Consider the following 17,574-nt stretch of genomic DNA (forward strand, 5'->3'; position numbering starts at 1 on the left):
TTTGAGTAGTTCCACTAAGTACAAGTCTAGGTAGGCACTTGCTTTCTTATAGCACATTCAAGAATTTATCCTGGGCTGGAGAGATAGCTTAGAGGTTAAGAGCACCGACTGCTCTTCCAGAGGTCCTGAGTTCAATTCCCAGCATCCACATGGTGGCTCACAACCATCTGTAATGAGATCTGGCACCCTCTTCTGTGTACATAATAAATAAATCTTAAAAAAAAAAAGACTTTATCCTGTTGTTTTCTCATGCCCTATATTTTTAAGAACACGGCAGCTCTTCCCCTTACTGATCATGCGGATATGCTAACTCTTTTATTCGGGGCCAAGTATTAAGATTCTTCCTCTTCCGTTTTCAGCATTTTTGAATCTACTTAATTCAGCTGTTCTTCGGCTTCTGCTGTCCTAACACTTACATATCAATGCTTCTCAGTTCTCACGAGTTTCTAGTTATTAAGTCAAAGAACAGACTGCTTCGAAGGAGTTGTTAGGGATGAGGAGATCTGTCAGTCAGTAAAGTACTTGCTTTACAAGCGTGAGGACCTGACTTCCATCCCTAGAATTGTGTAAGAGATCTGTGCTCAGTGGTACACACTTGTAATACCAGCACTGGGGTCGGGGTAGAGACAGGCGTATCCTTGGGGCTCCCTGTCCAGACAGTTCAGATCTTGACAAGCTCCAGGCCAATGAGAGACCTTGTCTCAAAAATCAAGGTGGACGGCACCTGAGGAATGACGCCTGACGCTGACCTCTGGCCTCCACGTGCACATGCCACATAAGCAGGCACACCCCCGCACACCTGTGTACCCACGTGCACATGCATATGCACACACAAACATACATTTAAAAAAAAGCAGTTTTTAGACTCTTGGAAAATGGAGCTGAGAGTCCGGGGTTTCTATATTCTTCAGTGTTGTTAATCCTCAAGTGATGTCTTGCTACATTCTTCCTGCCCTCGCCTTCTGGGGCTCTTCTACGGTAGCTCCTGTGTTTCTTGGCTCGATTCTATCTCTCCCTGCTGCACCATAGGTACCTTCTTCAGACCCTTCATTACACGGAAATTTCAATTGAATAGGAGAGATTTTTCTTTCATAGACATTTCATATACATCACTGGGATTAAAGACATTTGCCACCCAAGTTCAGATGTTTTGTTTGGGAGTGGGGTTTCATTCTGTAGCCCAGGCTAGCTGGGAACTTACTAGACATCCTAAGATGGCCTCAAACTCATGGTAATTCTTTTATGTCAGCCTCCAGAGTGGAGAGTTTACAGGCATGAGCCGCCACAACCTGGCTTTACAGTGGGTTTGGAAGTCTAGGAATTCACTCAAAGCATTTCATCTGCCTTTAATGATGGCATCATCAATTCAGAAACACTTTAAAATTCATGGTTTGAGGGTGTTTGGAGGACCACTCAGATCATGTGAACATGATGCTATCTCCAGTCTTCTACGAGACAAACTTGCAGGCATGTCTGTGAGGGAGTTTAGAGACTGTGTTAACTAAGGTGGGAAGACCCAGTCAGAATGTGGGCAGCATGGCTCCATGGGCTGTGGTCTCGAATGAAATTGAGGAAGTGAGCCGAGTGAATACCACCAGTCATCTCTCTCTGACTGTGACTGGAATGTGACCAGCTAACACCTGCCTTCTCCACCATGATGCTCTGCACCCTCAGACTGTGAGCCAAATTAAACCGTTCCTTCCTCAGCCTGCTTTTGGGACAGCATTAGGAGTAACTAATAGAGACTGTGAACTACACAAGCAGCCTGTGGCTAAAGGTTTCTGGGGACTCCCCTTCAGGCCTTGTACTTTTCAGTGTGAAGCCAAGTTTGCTGGCAGGCCCCAGGGCCTAGGAATAAGAGTTAAATCTGTCACTTAGAACTTGTAAATGAGCATGTGGGGGCGTCTTCTGCTGGATTAAAATGATACTAATTGGCGAGATTGTTTAGTGGTTAAGAGCACTTGCTGCTCTTGCATAGGACCCAGGTTTGATTCCCAGAATCCACACGGTATGCCACAACCATCTGTTGTAACTCTAGTTCCAGGGGATCTGACACCATCTTCTGGACTCAGAGGGGCACCAGGCATACATGTGGTTCACTTTCATACAAGTAAACATTCATATACATACAAATAAATAATGTTATTAACAAATACATCTTTATGAAGCGTAATATGTTTTGCTTTTTGCATTGTATAATAATTAAATCAAGCTAGTTAATACATTTTTCACTTCAGACTTTTTTCATGTGTATGATGAGAAATTTAAGATCTATTTTAGCTATTAGAGTTTTTAAAAAGTTTTCTTTAATTAGATCATTGTCCAAGGTGGTAGGAATTTTTTTTCCCCAGAGGTGAGGACCGAACCCAGGGCCTTGCGCTTGCTAGTCAAGCGCTTTACCACTGAGCTAAATCCCCAACCCCAGAATTTTTTAATCGATTTATTTTCTTTGTTCTAGTCTTTCACATTTGATTACTTTAAAATTCACATTACTAGCCAGGAGTGGGGGATGGGGTGGTGAGGAAGTGGTGCGCGCCTTTAATCCCAGCACTCAGGAAGCAGAGGCAGGCAGATGTCTGAGTTTGAGGCCATCCTGGTCTACAGAGTTGTTCCAGGGGAGTCAGATTTACACAGAGAAACCCTCCTATCTTGAAAAATGAAAAACAACAACAACAACAAAAAATTCACATTATTTTTCACACTTGAATTTTTTCATAAAAATTGAGTTTTGTTTTTTTTTTTGTATTTTATGTATATGAGGATTTTGCCTGCAAGTAAGTATACATGTACACCACATGTTGCCTGGTACTTCCAGGGGTCATAAGAGATCAGATCCTCTGAAACTGGAGTTGAAGTTATAAGCCACCATGTGGGTGCTGGGAACCGAACCTGGGTCCTTTGTAAGTGTAGCCCCTGCTCTTAGCAGTTGAACCGTCTCTCCAGCCCCTCAACATTTGAATTCCCAAACACTTAAAGCCCACCTCTGAATCCCATGTTGAGAAATGATCCACTTTTATTTTTCTCACTGTTTGCCACTGTCTTAGTTTCTATTCTGTCGCTGTCACAGAATGCCCTAACAAAAGAGCCTTAACGGGGCAAGGGTTCACTTCAGCTCACCATCACCCAAAGTTATGGTCCATTGGTCCATCGTGGTAGAGGAGGTCACAGCTGCAGGGGCCTAGGCTAGCGAGTCACGTTGCATCTGCAGTAAAGAAGCGGAGATGAGTGATGAGTCCAAACTTCTCTTTCCCCACTGACTCAGTCTAGGATCCCAGTCAGAGAATGGCGCCACCACAGTGGCGCCCCAGGTATGGTTATCAAGACGGTTCCCCATGGGCATGCTCGGAGGCACAGGTCCACATGATTTTAGATTTTAGCAAGTTGACAGCACTTATCACAGCTATGGAATCATTTCTTGTCACTATGTGGAGCTCTCTTCAATTAAGCTGCCATATGTAAGTGAATTTATTGCAGAGCTGGGTTTAAGGTTTTTTGTTTGTTTCTTTTGAGACAGGTTTCTCTATATAACCCTGGTTGTCTTGGAACTCACTATTTAGATGAGGCTGTCCTCAAACACAGAGAAATTCTTCTGCCTCTGCCTACTGATTATTTCAGAACTTTTTTGTTTTTAAATTCTACCTGCTTGCTCCTGTTCTTATGAACTTGTTTTATGATATGTCTTAATTTTTGGTCCAGTAAATTGCTCCCTTACACTTCTGTTTGTGGTTACTTTTGGCAATTAGCAGACCTTTCTTTTCATTTATTTACTTATTATTTACATTCATGGTATTCATTAATTACACTCATGATATTAATTACATTTGTGGTATTCATTGATTACATTTGCAGTATTCATTCAATAACTGTATTTATGATATTCATTAATTACATTAATTGTATTGATTAATTACATTCATGATATTATGTCCTGATACTACTGTCCATTTGTGGGACTTTTCCATCACACAAAACAGAGACTCTGTACTTAGGAAATCATTGCTCTATATTCCTTTCTTCTCCATCTTGAGATAATGTCTAATCTCTCTGTCTCTATGAATTTGTATATTCTATATATTTCATGTAATACAATTCTATAGTATTTGTCCTGTTTTTGAATGTAAAACCATTTTATGTACAACTGCAGGAGAAATAATACACAGATAGCTTGAACATAAAACAGGTTATAATTCAAGTCCAGGGTTATTTTAAACAAGTCAGTTCTTTTCATCTACAATACTGGCCTCAGGGATTGAACATAGGTTGCCAACGCTTGGCAACAGGTGCCTTCAGCCACTGAGCCATTTTGCTGGCTCCCACATGGCATCTTATCTGTGTAGTTGACTGTTTTCCTTACTAATGCAAGTCTCTAGAGCACAGGACTCATATTTACCTCTAGAGTCTCAGGACTACACATAATAATCTAGGACTTAGGTTTGTTTAAACACTTACTAATTTGCACGTGGGTGCATGCATGGACAAATGGCATGCACATGGAGGTGAGCACAACTTGTGCAAATTGCTTTTCTCCTTTTACTATGTGGGCTCCAGAGATGGGACTCATGTCATCGGGATCGGTGTCAAACACCTGTGCCCACAGAGCCATCTTGACGGTCCCTTAGGATATGTAATCCATTATTCACAACTAAATAAATGAGATGGTAACTAATGATATGTTTGCAGATGACAACTGATAAAACATATCGCTATCCCCTAGATAAGATGAGATGTGTTGTCAATAAAATCCCCAAACTAGAACATAAACCTGACTTTGTTTCTCTTTCTGTGTTTCTAGACTTCCAAGCAACAAAACAGATCTCTAAGACAGATCCGGAAACTCAGAGGTAAGAATGATTCTATCCTTATGGGGCAGCTCAAGGCTGATGACGGATCAACTGTGGACCTGCTTTAGGACTCTTTCCACTTGAAGTGGAAAAAAGTTGAAAAAGAGGGTGTGCCTGGAGAGTACGCCCATCTCTCTGACATCTTTCCTTCCAAAGTCAGGCAGACAGCTCCATCCTCCATTGTTTCCTTTCCCCGGGCTTCTCTGTCCCTACATCTTCATGTAGAGCCCAAAGTATGGGAGAGGAGGATGGACAAAGATGAACTACCAAGAGTGTGGTGCAGGAGGTCCATTACCTTTATTCCTCTACCACGGATGTGGATGTGGGGTAGCCATCTTTGAAGGGGAAGGTGTATCGGGATCTCTGTGTTCCCCCAGCGCTGCGTTCCCAGTCCGGGCTTCTCCTGGGTCACTTCTAGTACATGATGAAGACAGGATAGTATGCTTAAAAAGCAAAACAAAACTCGATAGCTGTGCTGTACCACTCATCAGCTTCACGATGGGTGTGACTTTATCTTTGCTCCCCTAATTGTTAAATGAAGGGGGTTCTGTTAGATGACGTCAGCAGTCACTCTGCTAACAGTTTCTTGGCTCCTGTTACAGTTTCACGGTTGGAAGAAACAGAGATGAACGTCAGTGTAGCTGATCTGACACGGTAAGCAGAGTCTGTCTACAGACTGTCCTGTGACAAATACCCATGCTGACTAGTTTCCTGTCACCGTGATACAAGCTGCCATCATTTTGGAAGAGGGAACCTTAATTGCCCCCCCAGATTGCCCTGTGGGCAAGCCTGTGGTACATTGTAGATGTAACCAACCGTCTTATTAAATAAGAAACACAGAACCAATGCAAAGAAGAAAGCCAAGAGGTCAGAGCTAAGAGCAAAAACCTTACCCGTCCTCCTGTGGTGGTCCTACCTCTCCGAAAGAGAGCTACTTCCTGTGTTAAAGTCTTTATATAGACTTTATGCTCTGCCTTCTCATTGGTTGTAAACCCAACCATATGACTGCCTCGTCACTGCCTGTCTGTACAGCCCTCCAGGTCTTCTATGGTTGGTATTGAGATTAAAGGCGTGTGTATCCAATGCTGGCTGTATCCCTGAACACAAAGAGACTTACCTAGCTCTGCCTACCAAGTGCTGGGATTACAAGCGAACACCATCACTGTCTGGCTTTCCTATGGCTTGCTAATAGCTCTGACTCCCGGGCAACTTTATTTATTAACATACAAATAACATTTTAATACAAATAAAATATCACCATCATTCTTTTTTTTCTTTTTTTCTTTCTTTCTTTTTTTTTTTTTTTTCAATGTATAACCCTGGCTGTCCTGGAACTCGCTCTGTAGACCAGGCTGGCCTTGAACTCACCTGTCTCTACCTCCCGAGTGCTGGGATTAAAGACATGAGCCACCATGCCTGGCTGCATTCTGTTAATTGATGATTGATGTTGGAAGGTCCAGCTCACTGTGAGTGGTACCACGCATGAGCTAGTGGTCTCAGGGGGTACAAGAAGGCAGGGTGAGCAAACCATGAAAGCAAGCCAGTAAGCAGCTCCATGGCCTCTGGATCAGCTCCTGCCTCTTGGATCCATCTTGCCCTGAGTTCCTGCCCTGACTTCCCTCAGCAATGGAGTATGACCTGAGTGTTGTAAGCTGAAACAAACCCTGTCCCCACAACTTGTTTATGTTCATTGAGGTTCATGACAGCAATAGAATTCCTACCCGTGACACTATCTTCGTTGTGAATGCTGTACGTAAAATACCTGGCACTCTGACTTCATTTACTCTGAAAGCAATTGCCTCCTTCCTAAATTATCTTTCTATTCCTACTGTAATGTCACTTCAGTTCCACTGACATACTCTGCTGTGTCCAGTATTTCAGGACTTCCTACTGACTGGACCCAGGAATATGTATACTGGTCAATAGAAAGGAGTCTTCGACAGATCTTCCAACATCTGGATAATGCAAGGTCAGGAAACAGAGTCACAAGGCAGGGGGCTGAGTGGGGGCGGGGGGGGGGGAGAGAGAGAGAGAGAGAGAGAGAGAGAGAGAGAGAGAGAGAGAGAGGAGGAGGAGGAGGAGGAAGAGGAGGAGGAAGAAGAAGAAGAAGAAGAAGAAGAAGAAGAAGAGAAGGAAGGAAGGAAAGAAAGTAAAGGAAGGAGGTAAAGGAAAAAAGTTAGTTTGAGAAGCAGTGGAGAACTGTTTTGTGAGCTTTATTTATTTTATATTTTATGTGTCTGGATATTTTTCCCGCAGTAAGTATGTGTACCACATGCATGCCTGGTGCCCAGAGAGATCACAAGAGGGTATATGATCCCCTGGTACTGGAGTTACAGATGTTTGTGGCCTACCATGTGTGTGTTGGGATTCAAACTTGGGTCCCCTGGAAGAGCAGTCACTAAGTCACGGCTCTTAACCTCTGGGCTATTTCTCTAGGCCTCACTGTGTAAATATATGTGTATATTTTATTCATTTGTATTTTTTGCATGTGTGCACATGGGTGCAACATGATGTATGTGGTGGTCAGAGGACAAGCCACAGGAGTCAGTTCTCTCCTTCCAACATGTGAGTCTTAGGGCTCAAACTCAGGTCATACCAAGCACAGGTGTGCATGTGTGTGTATGTGTGTGGTGTGTAAAACTTGGGTGTCATTTCTGGGAGCCATCCACCTTGTGTTGTGAGATAGCGTCACTCCCTGGGACTCACTGATTAGTCTTGGCTGTCCAGTGAGGCCCAGGGCATCTACTTGTCTCTGCTTGCCCAGCACTGGGACACTGTGTTCTTTTATTTTCCTGTGGGTTCTAGGGATGGAACTCAGCTTCTCTATTTGTATAGCATGTACTCTACTGATGGACTCATCTACTTTGCTCTTGGCGGAGGAATTCTTTACATAAATAATTGATGTTTGTGGATGCAACCCCTCTTTTCCTTCATCTCTCCCTTAGACCGAAAATATTCTGGATTTGAAATAACCACTCCCTCCCTTCTCTCTAACTTCCCCTACTGATTCTAAAGAAAATGAAAACATTTCTCTTTGTTTCTCAGATCAACACTTATGGAGCTGAATGTTTCAGAATCCCAAGATGGGACTTCTTCCTCCGTCTCTGACATTGTGGTTCAGGAGATTGTCCCACCCAGCTGTTACTGTAAAAAGGGAAAGATTTCTACTGACTACAGCATGTCCTCTACATCATCCAACAACAGCTCGAGCCTGTCTTATCTTCCCATGTTTCCTGAAGGGACAGCTTGGCAATTCCAGAGCGATAGTGGACCTGTTTCCTCCCAAAAGGAAGCATCTATGCCCAGGAGCCCTGGCACATCCCTGCCTACTTCTCAGCTGACAGATCCTGAGAAATTAGATCTTTCTCCGAATTTGGCAGTTCTTCGTCCCTTCCAAGCTCAAACTTCCTTCATTAGCTCTATTTTAAATTCCTTAGATCCTTGGGAACAAGAGAAAACAAAAGATAAGGGAAAGACTCATTGTCAATCAAATCATGGGTCAGATTCTGATTTGGATGAGAGTCCAGGACCCCTAGTATGGGCTCCACTCCAGCTCTCTCCTTTGATCAGAGGAGAACTGGAAGGACATATGTCTCAGAAGGTTTCTACTTTGGGACAACAAGTGATGCCTCTGCCTGTGAAGAAATCCTGGAACATACTCAATCATTTCATGGATGTACAAGGAGTCCCTGAAGAAGAGCTCCCGAAAACTCAGTTACCTACACTCATCCCTCAGAGTGTTGAGCAAAATACCAACACATCTCCAGATCCTCCATCATTTCATCTCCACATGAACATTGGGGTGAATTCTGAAGTCCATAGGACGGAAGCAATCATTTCACAGCCATTTCCCTCAAACAGGCAGTCACAACCCGAGGATGACCGCCAAGAACTTTAGATAGAATCCTTTAGTTATATCAACGGGCACACCATCTCCCAGAAATTTAGGAGTTAACATAATTCAGGAAGAACAAGCTTTAGTGAAAAAGGATTCAAAGCATGTGTTAGAGCTGAATATAGAGCAGAGGGTCATAGGTCTTCCAGAAAAAAAGGGTACAGACACATAAGGCCCAATTAACTAATGTGGAGCTGACACCCAAGACACCACGTTCAGCCACTGACAGAATAAAGGTCACTCCATTGGCATTGCTTCAGGTTATGGACTTAATGGCAGTAACCCCAGAATCACAGTCGGAGCTGATAGACTCTGTGGGGTTTTCCCCAGAGCCGCCAAATCAAGCAGAAACAGTGAGTGTAACTTCTCAGCCATTGAAACTAGTAGTTGAACCAATAAAAGTAACCCATCTTCAGCATCAAACCACGGAATTAAAGAGCATGGCCTCAAGACTGAGTCAAGTCACAGATGACCTGGAGGTAACTCCTGTGGCATTGTTTCACGTCACGGATTCCATGGAGATGATTGACAAATTAAGTCCACATGGCATAGAACCAGTAGGAGTAGCCCCACAGCCACAATACCAAGTCATGGAATTAGTGAAGATGGATACATTGCATAACTATCAAGCCATAAGACCAGGAAGTATGAGCACACCACTACAAATTGTAGAGCCTCAAACCAAAGAGTCTCTGCAATTGACTTCTGGGTTACAGGGTCAAGTTGAAGACTCCGTGGAGACTATGCCACAACCTCAAGGCACAGAGTGTGTGTCACTGACTCCAAAGTCACATCATCAAATAATGGAATCCAGGAAAACAATCCCAGCACCACCAGATCAAGGTGCAGTACCTATAGGAAGGGGCCAAAAGCATCAAGTTCCAGAAGCTGAAGTAGTGCCAGTCATACCACTGCTACAGGAAATGGAATATTTGGGGGGGGGGAGCACAATCCCACAGCCTAAGGTGAGGGATTCAATGGACTTTCCCCCAGAACTAAAGAATGTAAAATCTGAGCACCTAATCCCAGATCCAAGATTGCAAACTGTGAAATCTGTGGACATAACCATAGATTAGTCCCAGAAATGGAAAAATACGGACCACCAACCTCAACAGTGGTATGTATAGATTTGGCCCCAGAACTGCATCAGCAGATCACACCATACACATACACAATATGAGGAATTAACCCCCATACCACAACTGCAAAGTGAGACATCTGTGTCATCGGCCCCTGAGTCTCAGTTTCGAGATGTGAAATCTGGCCAACTGACAGTTGAACCACAACACCAAACCAAACCAAAAAGTCTGCTGCACAGATTTTTTGCAAAATAATAAATCAGTACATTGGATCCCCGATTATCAGTCTCAAGGAATGGAAGAAGCTCTTTCAGCCCTATCACAGGACATACAAGGAGATATAAAAATGGTGGAGTTGACTCCAAGACCATCACTTGAAGATATAAAATCTGTGAACTTGGCCCCATGTTCACAAAGCACCAGCTCTGATAAGATAGCCCCTGTACCATTGCTTGAGGATACAGAGACTCCATTGGTAGAAGGTAGGAGTCTAATTCCTGAGGCACTGGTGGAGAGTATGGAAGTTGGTGAACTGATCCCAAGCACACACTTTTATGTAACAAAATCTTTAGAAGCCACCCCCAAACCAAGTTATCATTTCCTAGAACCTAAAGGACTGACCCCATGGGCAGCCATGGGGTGGTCCGCCAGACAGACGCCAAAGACTATGAGCACCATGAATTCCGTCAGGTTCACTCTGTATCCGAGAGTGGCTTTGAAAGTAATCAGGAAGAAAAATGGTCGAAATCAAGCCTCAAAAAGACCTTTGACTTAAACTATCCATTGAAGGAAACCATCAAGGGACTTAAAACACAAAACACAAAGCTCTACAAAAATAGTGAAACCCCGGAAGAGAGTCCTTTTAGAATGATGTGTCCATCAAGAAGCAAGAGTATTGAAACCGTTCAAACAAGCACTGTTTCTTCGAAGACACAACCTAAGAAATCCTCTCAGCCCAAGTTCATCCAGCTGCTTTTCCAGGGCCTAAGGCAGGCATTCCAAATAGCACATAGAATTGGGGCTTATACTGGACAGAAGCCTGAGGACAGGACAAGGCCAGACAATTTGAGGTCAACCAAATACTTGCACCCTAAACAAAAAGCCAAGGGTTATTGTTTAGCAGGAGATAGCAAAGAAGCCAGCACACCAGTTGCCCAGCCAAGGTCAGCAGGTGTGAAGCCTAAGCAAGAGGACAGATTGCAGGGAACAGGTGACCAATGTAGACAGACTCAACAGCCAAAACAAGTGAGCTCTCTCCAACCCAGACCTTGGCAATTGGAGACCATGGCTTCGGAAAGAGATGCCACTATCCATCTCTTTCAAACTTCCAACATTTGAGTGTAGTTCAAAATGTCAACGGCATTTTGGCAGAGCAAAGAAAAACTATGGTGATGAAATCTCCTATCTGGAGTCTAAGAACTGTTCTCATGTAGGAGCCAAATTTCAGGCCCAAGAGAGAATGGGACCTGACTCCCATTTGAAGAGATCCCTGAAGAGTCACTTTAAAGAGACACACACACCCAAGGAAGAACAACATGGCTTCTTAGGGAGAGGGCCCTCCATAATAAGCCTTTTGAAAGGACCAAGCGCATCCTTTGGGAGAGAATTCATGAAAGTCTCTCTGAGAAGAGATACCACAGTCCTTCTCAGAGAAGGCATAGCAGTCCCTCTGACAGAACCCTTAGACATCTCTCTGAGAGGAGTCATTGCAGTCCCTCCCCGAGACAGGATAGTAGTCCCTCTGTGAGAACCCTTCAAAGTATCTCTGACTGGATCCATTACAGTCTCTTTAAGGGGATAGGTCGCATTCCTTCAGGGAGGAGCCGACCCAGTCCTGGGAGACGCCCTAGGAGTCCCTCTAGGAGGTCTCTTAGTCCTCGAGAGAGAAGAGGACGAGAGAGAAGAGGACACAGTCCCTCAAAAAGGTGCCATCTCAGTCCCATCCGGAGGACACAGTGCAGTCCTTCAGAAAGGAGCCATGGTAGTCTCTCTGAGAGAACCCCTTTCAGTCCCTCTGGCAGGAAAAGGCATAATTCTTCTGGGAGAGTCCACCACCTTCCCTCAGAGTCCAGGCTATACAGGTCTTCTTCCAGACTCCACCGCAGTCATTCTGAGAGAACTCACTACAGTCCCTCTGAGAATAGACACAGTTATTCTGAGAGGAGCCGGCAAGGTCACAACGAGGAGTCACAGTTACAGCAAGTAAAAACCTCTGCGTTAGCACTAGGGCTGCAGAAAACTAAAACTTTGAACAAAACTTCTGAGCCACAGCCTCAAGGGATCAAAACTGATCAGCTAAACAAAGAGACACAGGTAGAAAGATCCATCCAGTGGACACCAAGACCTGATATGTATGTGACATTTTTACAATTCAATAGTGGGTCACCATCTCCAGGTGTCGAATCTACAGAAGGGAAACCATCCATACAGCTGAGAGGTGGGAAGACATCAGAGATGGCTCTAGGGCCAAAACCTCAAGGAAAAAATCCGTGGATTTTAACCTTGAGCCACAAGTACAGTGTGTGAAGACCCTTGAGTTGTCCCCAGGACCAGAGCTACAAGAAGGGGAAAACATCACATCAACCTCAGAGCTACAGTCTCAGTGTGTGAAAAGTGTGCCATTACTTCAGGGACCACAGCTTGAAAATACAAAATCTGATCTTTGGATACCACTGTCTGACTATCAAGTTAATAGCTCTACACTGAGTCTTAGGTTACCACCTCAGGATGTCACAGCTAAAGAGTTAAAACCCTCAGTACAACTAGATGTGAAGACATCCGATCAGTTGACTACGAGGCTGAAGTCACAAGGTAAACAACCTTCAGGGTCAACCCAGGAACATCAGTCTCAGAGGTCCAAAAGTATTGATTTTAACTCTGAGCAACAGTTTAGAAATACGAAAGCATGTGACCCAAACTTAAGGTCAAAATCAATAATATAAAATTGATATTGAAACCCAGGTTTTGCTTAGAAGACAGGAGCTCTCCTGGATTAAACCCTGGAATACAGCCACAAGCAGTGAATCCCTTAGTGTCATCCCCAGGAACACAGCCTCAAACTGTGACACCTTCAGTGTTTAAACAAGAGTCACAGTCCTCAGAAGTGAAATACGGAGCAATAAGCCAAAGGCCACAATCACAAAACAAAGTAGAGTTGAAATGTGGAAAATCTTCTGAGCTGGCACTTCAGACAAAGCCTCGAGGTATGAAATCTGAGAAGAGCTCCGGGTCCCAGTGGCAACGTGCAAAATGTTCTGACTTGACACCTGAAACAGAGTCCCCAAATATGAAATGTACTAATTTAAGTTGCAGCTCACAGATGAAAGGTAAACCATGTATTGAGTTAGCTACGGGTACCAAAACTCAACGTGTCAAACTAGGCTGTAAACCTGGGCCACAGTGGCAAGGTATAAAATCTAACTCATTTCTGAGGACAAAGCCTCAAGAAATGGAAATGGAAGACTGGGAACCAGGCCCGCAGTTACAAGATCTGAAATCTTCAAGGACAATCATGGGTATAAAGGTCCATGATGACATGTCTGTGGGCTTTGGTCCTGGACCACACTTACAAGGTATGACCTCTGAAGTCATTACAGGGAAGAGGGTTCATGGTATGAAATCTGTAGAAATCAAACCTAGTTCAAAGTTACAAGGTAAGAAACATGATTTCACCCCAGGAAGATGTTCTTAGGTACAAAATCTGTAGAGCTGGACTCAGGCCCCCCTTTACAAGATTTGAAATATCCTGAGATGATCATGGGCATGAAACTTCAAGGTGTGAACTCTATGGGACAACATGTCACAAGTATAAAATCTTCTGAGGTGGTAACACAGATAAAATCCCGAGGTGTAAAAGCAGTGGACCTCAATTCTGGACCACAGACACAAAATAAAAAGCCGTCTGAGTTGGCTCAAGGGAAAAGGCTCCTAGCTAAGGAGTCTGTAGAGTTTAATCAAGGCCCAAAGTTACAAGGTGTGACAGTGGAGTCCAAGCCCCCAAATGGGGAATCAGGGAAGTTAAACTCAGGCCCTCAGTTACAAGATGAGAAGTATTCTCAGTCAATTCTGGGGACAAAGCTTCAATATGGAAGATCTATGGAGGTCAGTCCTGGCCTATGCTCACAGGGTATGAAGTCTTCCGAAGTGATTTCAGAGGACAAACTTCAAAAAGGGAAACCCGTAGGCTTTGTGTATCAGCCACTGTGGCAAGATGTAAAATCTTTAAAAATGACATTTGGTAAGGCAGGGAACCTTTGCAGTTGGAAACCGCTCATTTACAGGACAGGAAATTAACTATGTTAACACCAGAATTACACCTTCAAGGTATGAAACCTGAGTCAGTCAACTGTGCATCAAAGTGGAAAGGTGTGAAATCTGAGCCCACATATATCTACACAATGAAGGATACAGGGATCAATCATGGTTCAGAATCACAGTTTGTGGGATTCTCTAAGCAGGCCTGACTCAAAGGTTTATAGAGTAGTGCCTTCTGAACTCAATGCCAGAAACCAGAAGCGAGATCGGAAGTCTCACAAATTAAGTCAAAAGCAACAACTTCAAAAAATAAAACAGATAGCGTTCAGGGATGAGCCACATTTGCAGCATATCAAGTCATCAGAATTATGTACAATTCTGAAATCTATGGAATTCAATTCAGAGCAACCGTTGCAAGATGTGATGTCCTCTGAGTTGGGCCTGGGAACAAGTCCTCAGTCTTTAGAGGGCAACCCTGGGCCACATTTGCAAGAGATAATACCTTTTGAGGGGCTCACAGAAACTAAGCTGCCAGATGAGCTGTCTCTAAAATTCAAGCATAAGCCTAGACTGCAAGGTAGGGCATCCTGTGGCCCGAGTGCAGGGCCACAGATTCACTGTAAAAATTTTATGGCATCCAACACCAGAACACAAAATGTAGAATTGTCTGAGTCGCACCCTGTTCCAGACCTTCAAAGTATAAAATCTAAGGTGTTCTGCCTGGGGCAGATCCACCTTTTAAGCACCCCTGAAGGCCACGGTGAGATTCGGTTGCATCTTGGTTTTAGACTGAGAACTGGGAAAAGACCTCAAGTCTCAAAGCATCGTGGGAGAAAAAGAGCAGATACATGGAAGAGCACTACATCACCATCACGAAGGAAAGCTAAAATCTATCCTCCAGCTTCCAAGAGTCCAACTACTCCAAGAGATTTCCAGGCCCGATCTTCCCAAAAAGTGCACAATAGAAAAAAGCAACGGGGGGCTGGAGAGATGGCTCAGTGGTTAAGAGCACTAGCTGCTCTTCCAGAGGTCCTGAGTTCAATTCCCAGCAACCACATGGTGGCTCACAACCATCTGTAACGAGATCTGGTGCCCTCTTCTGGCCTGCATGCATGCATGCAGACAGAACACTGTATACATAATAAATAAATCTTAAAAAAAAAAAAAAAAAGAAAAAAAAGAAAAAAGCAACGGGGCAGCCATGGGGTGGTCCGCCAGACAGACGCCAAAGACTCTGAGCACCATGAATTCCGTCAGGTTCACTCTGTATCCGAGAGTGGCTTTGAAAGTAATCAGGAAGAAAAATGGTCGAAATCAAGCCTCAAAAAGACCTTTGACTTAAACTATCCATTGAAGGAAACCATCAAGGGACTTAAAACACAAAACACAAAGCTCTACAAAAATAGTGAAACCCCGGAAGAGAGTCCTTTTAGAATGATGTGTCCATCAAGAAGCAAGAGTATTGAAACCATTCAAACAAGCACTGTTTCTTCGAAGACACAACCTAAGAAATCCTCTCAGCCCAAGTTCATCCAGCTGCTTTTCCAGGGCCTAAGGCAGGCATTCCAAATAGCACATAGAATTGTGGCTTATACTGGACAGAAGCCTGAGGACAGGACAAGGCCAGACAATTTGAGGTCAACCAAATACTTGCACCCTAAACAAAAAGCCAAGGGTTATTGTTTAGCAGGAGATAGCAAAGAAGCCAGCACACCAGTTGCCCAGCCAAGGTCAGCAGGTGTGAAGCCTAAGCAAGAGGACAGATTGCAGGGAACAGGTGACCAATGTAGACAGACTCAACAGCCAAAACAAGTGAGCTCTCTCCAACCCAGACCTTGGCAATTGGAGACCATGGCTTCGGAAAGAGATGCCACTATCCATCTCTTTCAAACTTCCAACATTTGAGTGTAGTTCAAAATGTCAACGGCATTTTGGCAGAGCAAAGAAAAACTATGGTGATGAAATCTCCTATCTGGAGTCTAAGAACTGTTCTCATGTAGGAGCCAAATTTCAGGCCCAAGAGAGAATGGGACCTGACTCCCATTTGAAGAGATCCCTGAAGAGTCACTTTAAAGAGACACACACACCCAAGGAAGAACAACATGGCTTCTTAGGGAGAAGGCCCTCCATAATAAGCCTTTTGAAAGGACTAAGCGCATCCTTTGGGAGAGAATTCATGAAAGTCTCTCTGAGAAGAGATACCACAGTCCTTCTCAGAGAAGGCATAGCAGTCCCTCTGACAGAACCCTTAGACATCTCTCTGAGAGGAGTCTTTGCAGTCCCTCCCCGAGACAGGATAGTAGTCCCTCTGTGAGAACCCTTCAAAGTATCTCTGACTGGATCCATTACAGTCTCTTTAAGGGGATAGGTCGCATTCCTTCAGGGAGGAGCCGACCCAGTCCTGGGAGACGCCCTAGGAGTCCCTCTAGGAGGTCTCTTAGTCCTCAAGAGAGAAGAGGACGAGAGAGAAGAGGACACAGTCCCTCAAAAAGGTGCCATCTCAGTCCCATCCGGAGGACACGGTGCAGTCCTTCAGAAAGGAGCCATGGTAGTCTCTCTGAGAGGACCCCTTTCAGTCCCTCTGGCAGGAAAAGGCATAATTCTTCTGGGAGAGTCCACCACCTTCCCTCAGAGTCCAGGCTATACAGGTCTTCTTCCAGACTCCACCGCAGTCATTCTGAGAGAACTCACTACAGTCCCTCTGAGAATAGACACAGTTATTCTGAGAGGAGCCGGCAAGGTCACAACGAGGGACCCCATCACAGTACCAAGGAGAGGCTCAGGGGTAAGGAGAAGCCTGGACATAGCTATAAAGATTCAAGACTTATAAACTCCTAGGGACTTATGCCTCCTAGGGACCACACCAAAAAATCCAAAAGCTGGACAATTTTGGAGACATGAAGTTAGTAGATAAGGAGAGACCTGCCTCTATTAATTATAGCCTGCAAATCTTCACCTAGCTGCCCTTTCTGCTCAGCCACTGCCTGCACCCTCAGCAAAGAAAGAGCTTTCTGGAGGGGAGTGAGAATGGGTCTGTAATTTAAGATCAATAAAGGGGCAATAATCGAACTCTATTTGCATCCATAAGATCACTTGTGGGGTGGGTGGGACTAGGTGTGCAAACTGCCGGAACCCAAGGGTTGGGGTTCAGGAGGACCCCTCACTTAAATCTTCAGACTCCGCCCACTTGCTCCAACCCTCAGGCCCAGTGGCCTCCCTAATCCTCCTGCCGCCATGAGGGCAGGGTCTCAAAAGCATCAGGAGACGAGTCGTCATGTGACTTTCCCCGCTCCAGCGCCCTTGGAAGCTGCTAGGTGGAAGGAGATGTTCAGAACAGGGCTAGTCGCCTAGGAGACCACATCCGGGAGAGGCGAGGAGAGCGGAAGTGGCGTTGGTCTGGCCGGAGCCCTTGGGTGAAATTGTTAGGCGTGGAGGGGGAATGATGTCTTCCAGACTCAGTGCAGTCACCGCCGTGAGTTTCTTGGTGTGACCATTATACTTTAGA

At 44.6% G+C, this 17,574-nt stretch overlaps 2 protein-coding genes and 1 long non-coding RNA gene across 3 annotated transcripts in view; 2 read left to right on the forward strand and 1 right to left on the reverse strand.

Moving 5' to 3' along the window:
* The window catches only part of LOC131897413 (uncharacterized), a 29,774-nt gene that overhangs the window by 8,161 nt on the left and 4,039 nt on the right, over positions 1-17,574 (forward strand). Inside the window, exons 2-5 of the mRNA XM_059248329.1 lie at positions 4,793-4,841; positions 5,444-5,495; positions 6,715-6,810; positions 7,887-16,854. Coding sequence (XP_059104312.1) covers positions 4,793-4,841; positions 5,444-5,495; positions 6,715-6,810; positions 7,887-8,739 — 1,050 coding nt within the window. The 3' untranslated portion in view covers positions 8,740-16,854. The remainder of the gene's footprint in view (positions 1-4,792; positions 4,842-5,443; positions 5,496-6,714; positions 6,811-7,886; positions 16,855-17,574) is intronic.
* Positions 2,996-5,889, reverse strand: LOC131897415 (uncharacterized). The gene is made up of 2 exons (XR_009375674.1): positions 5,137-5,889; positions 2,996-3,202 (listed from the first exon to the last, which is right to left on the reverse strand). It is a non-coding gene; the product is annotated as an uncharacterized LOC131897415 (long non-coding RNA).
* The window catches only part of LOC131897739 (probable serine/threonine-protein kinase samkC), a 47,075-nt gene continuing 39,940 nt past the window's right edge, over positions 10,440-17,574 (forward strand). The window contains exon 1 of the mRNA XM_059248728.1: positions 10,440-10,536. Coding sequence (XP_059104711.1) covers positions 10,440-10,536 — 97 coding nt within the window. The remainder of the gene's footprint in view (positions 10,537-17,574) is intronic.

Source organism: Peromyscus eremicus, chromosome 22, assembly GCF_949786415.1.
Source record: "Peromyscus eremicus chromosome 22, PerEre_H2_v1, whole genome shotgun sequence".
Taxonomy (NCBI): Eukaryota; Metazoa; Chordata; class Mammalia; order Rodentia; family Cricetidae; genus Peromyscus; species Peromyscus eremicus.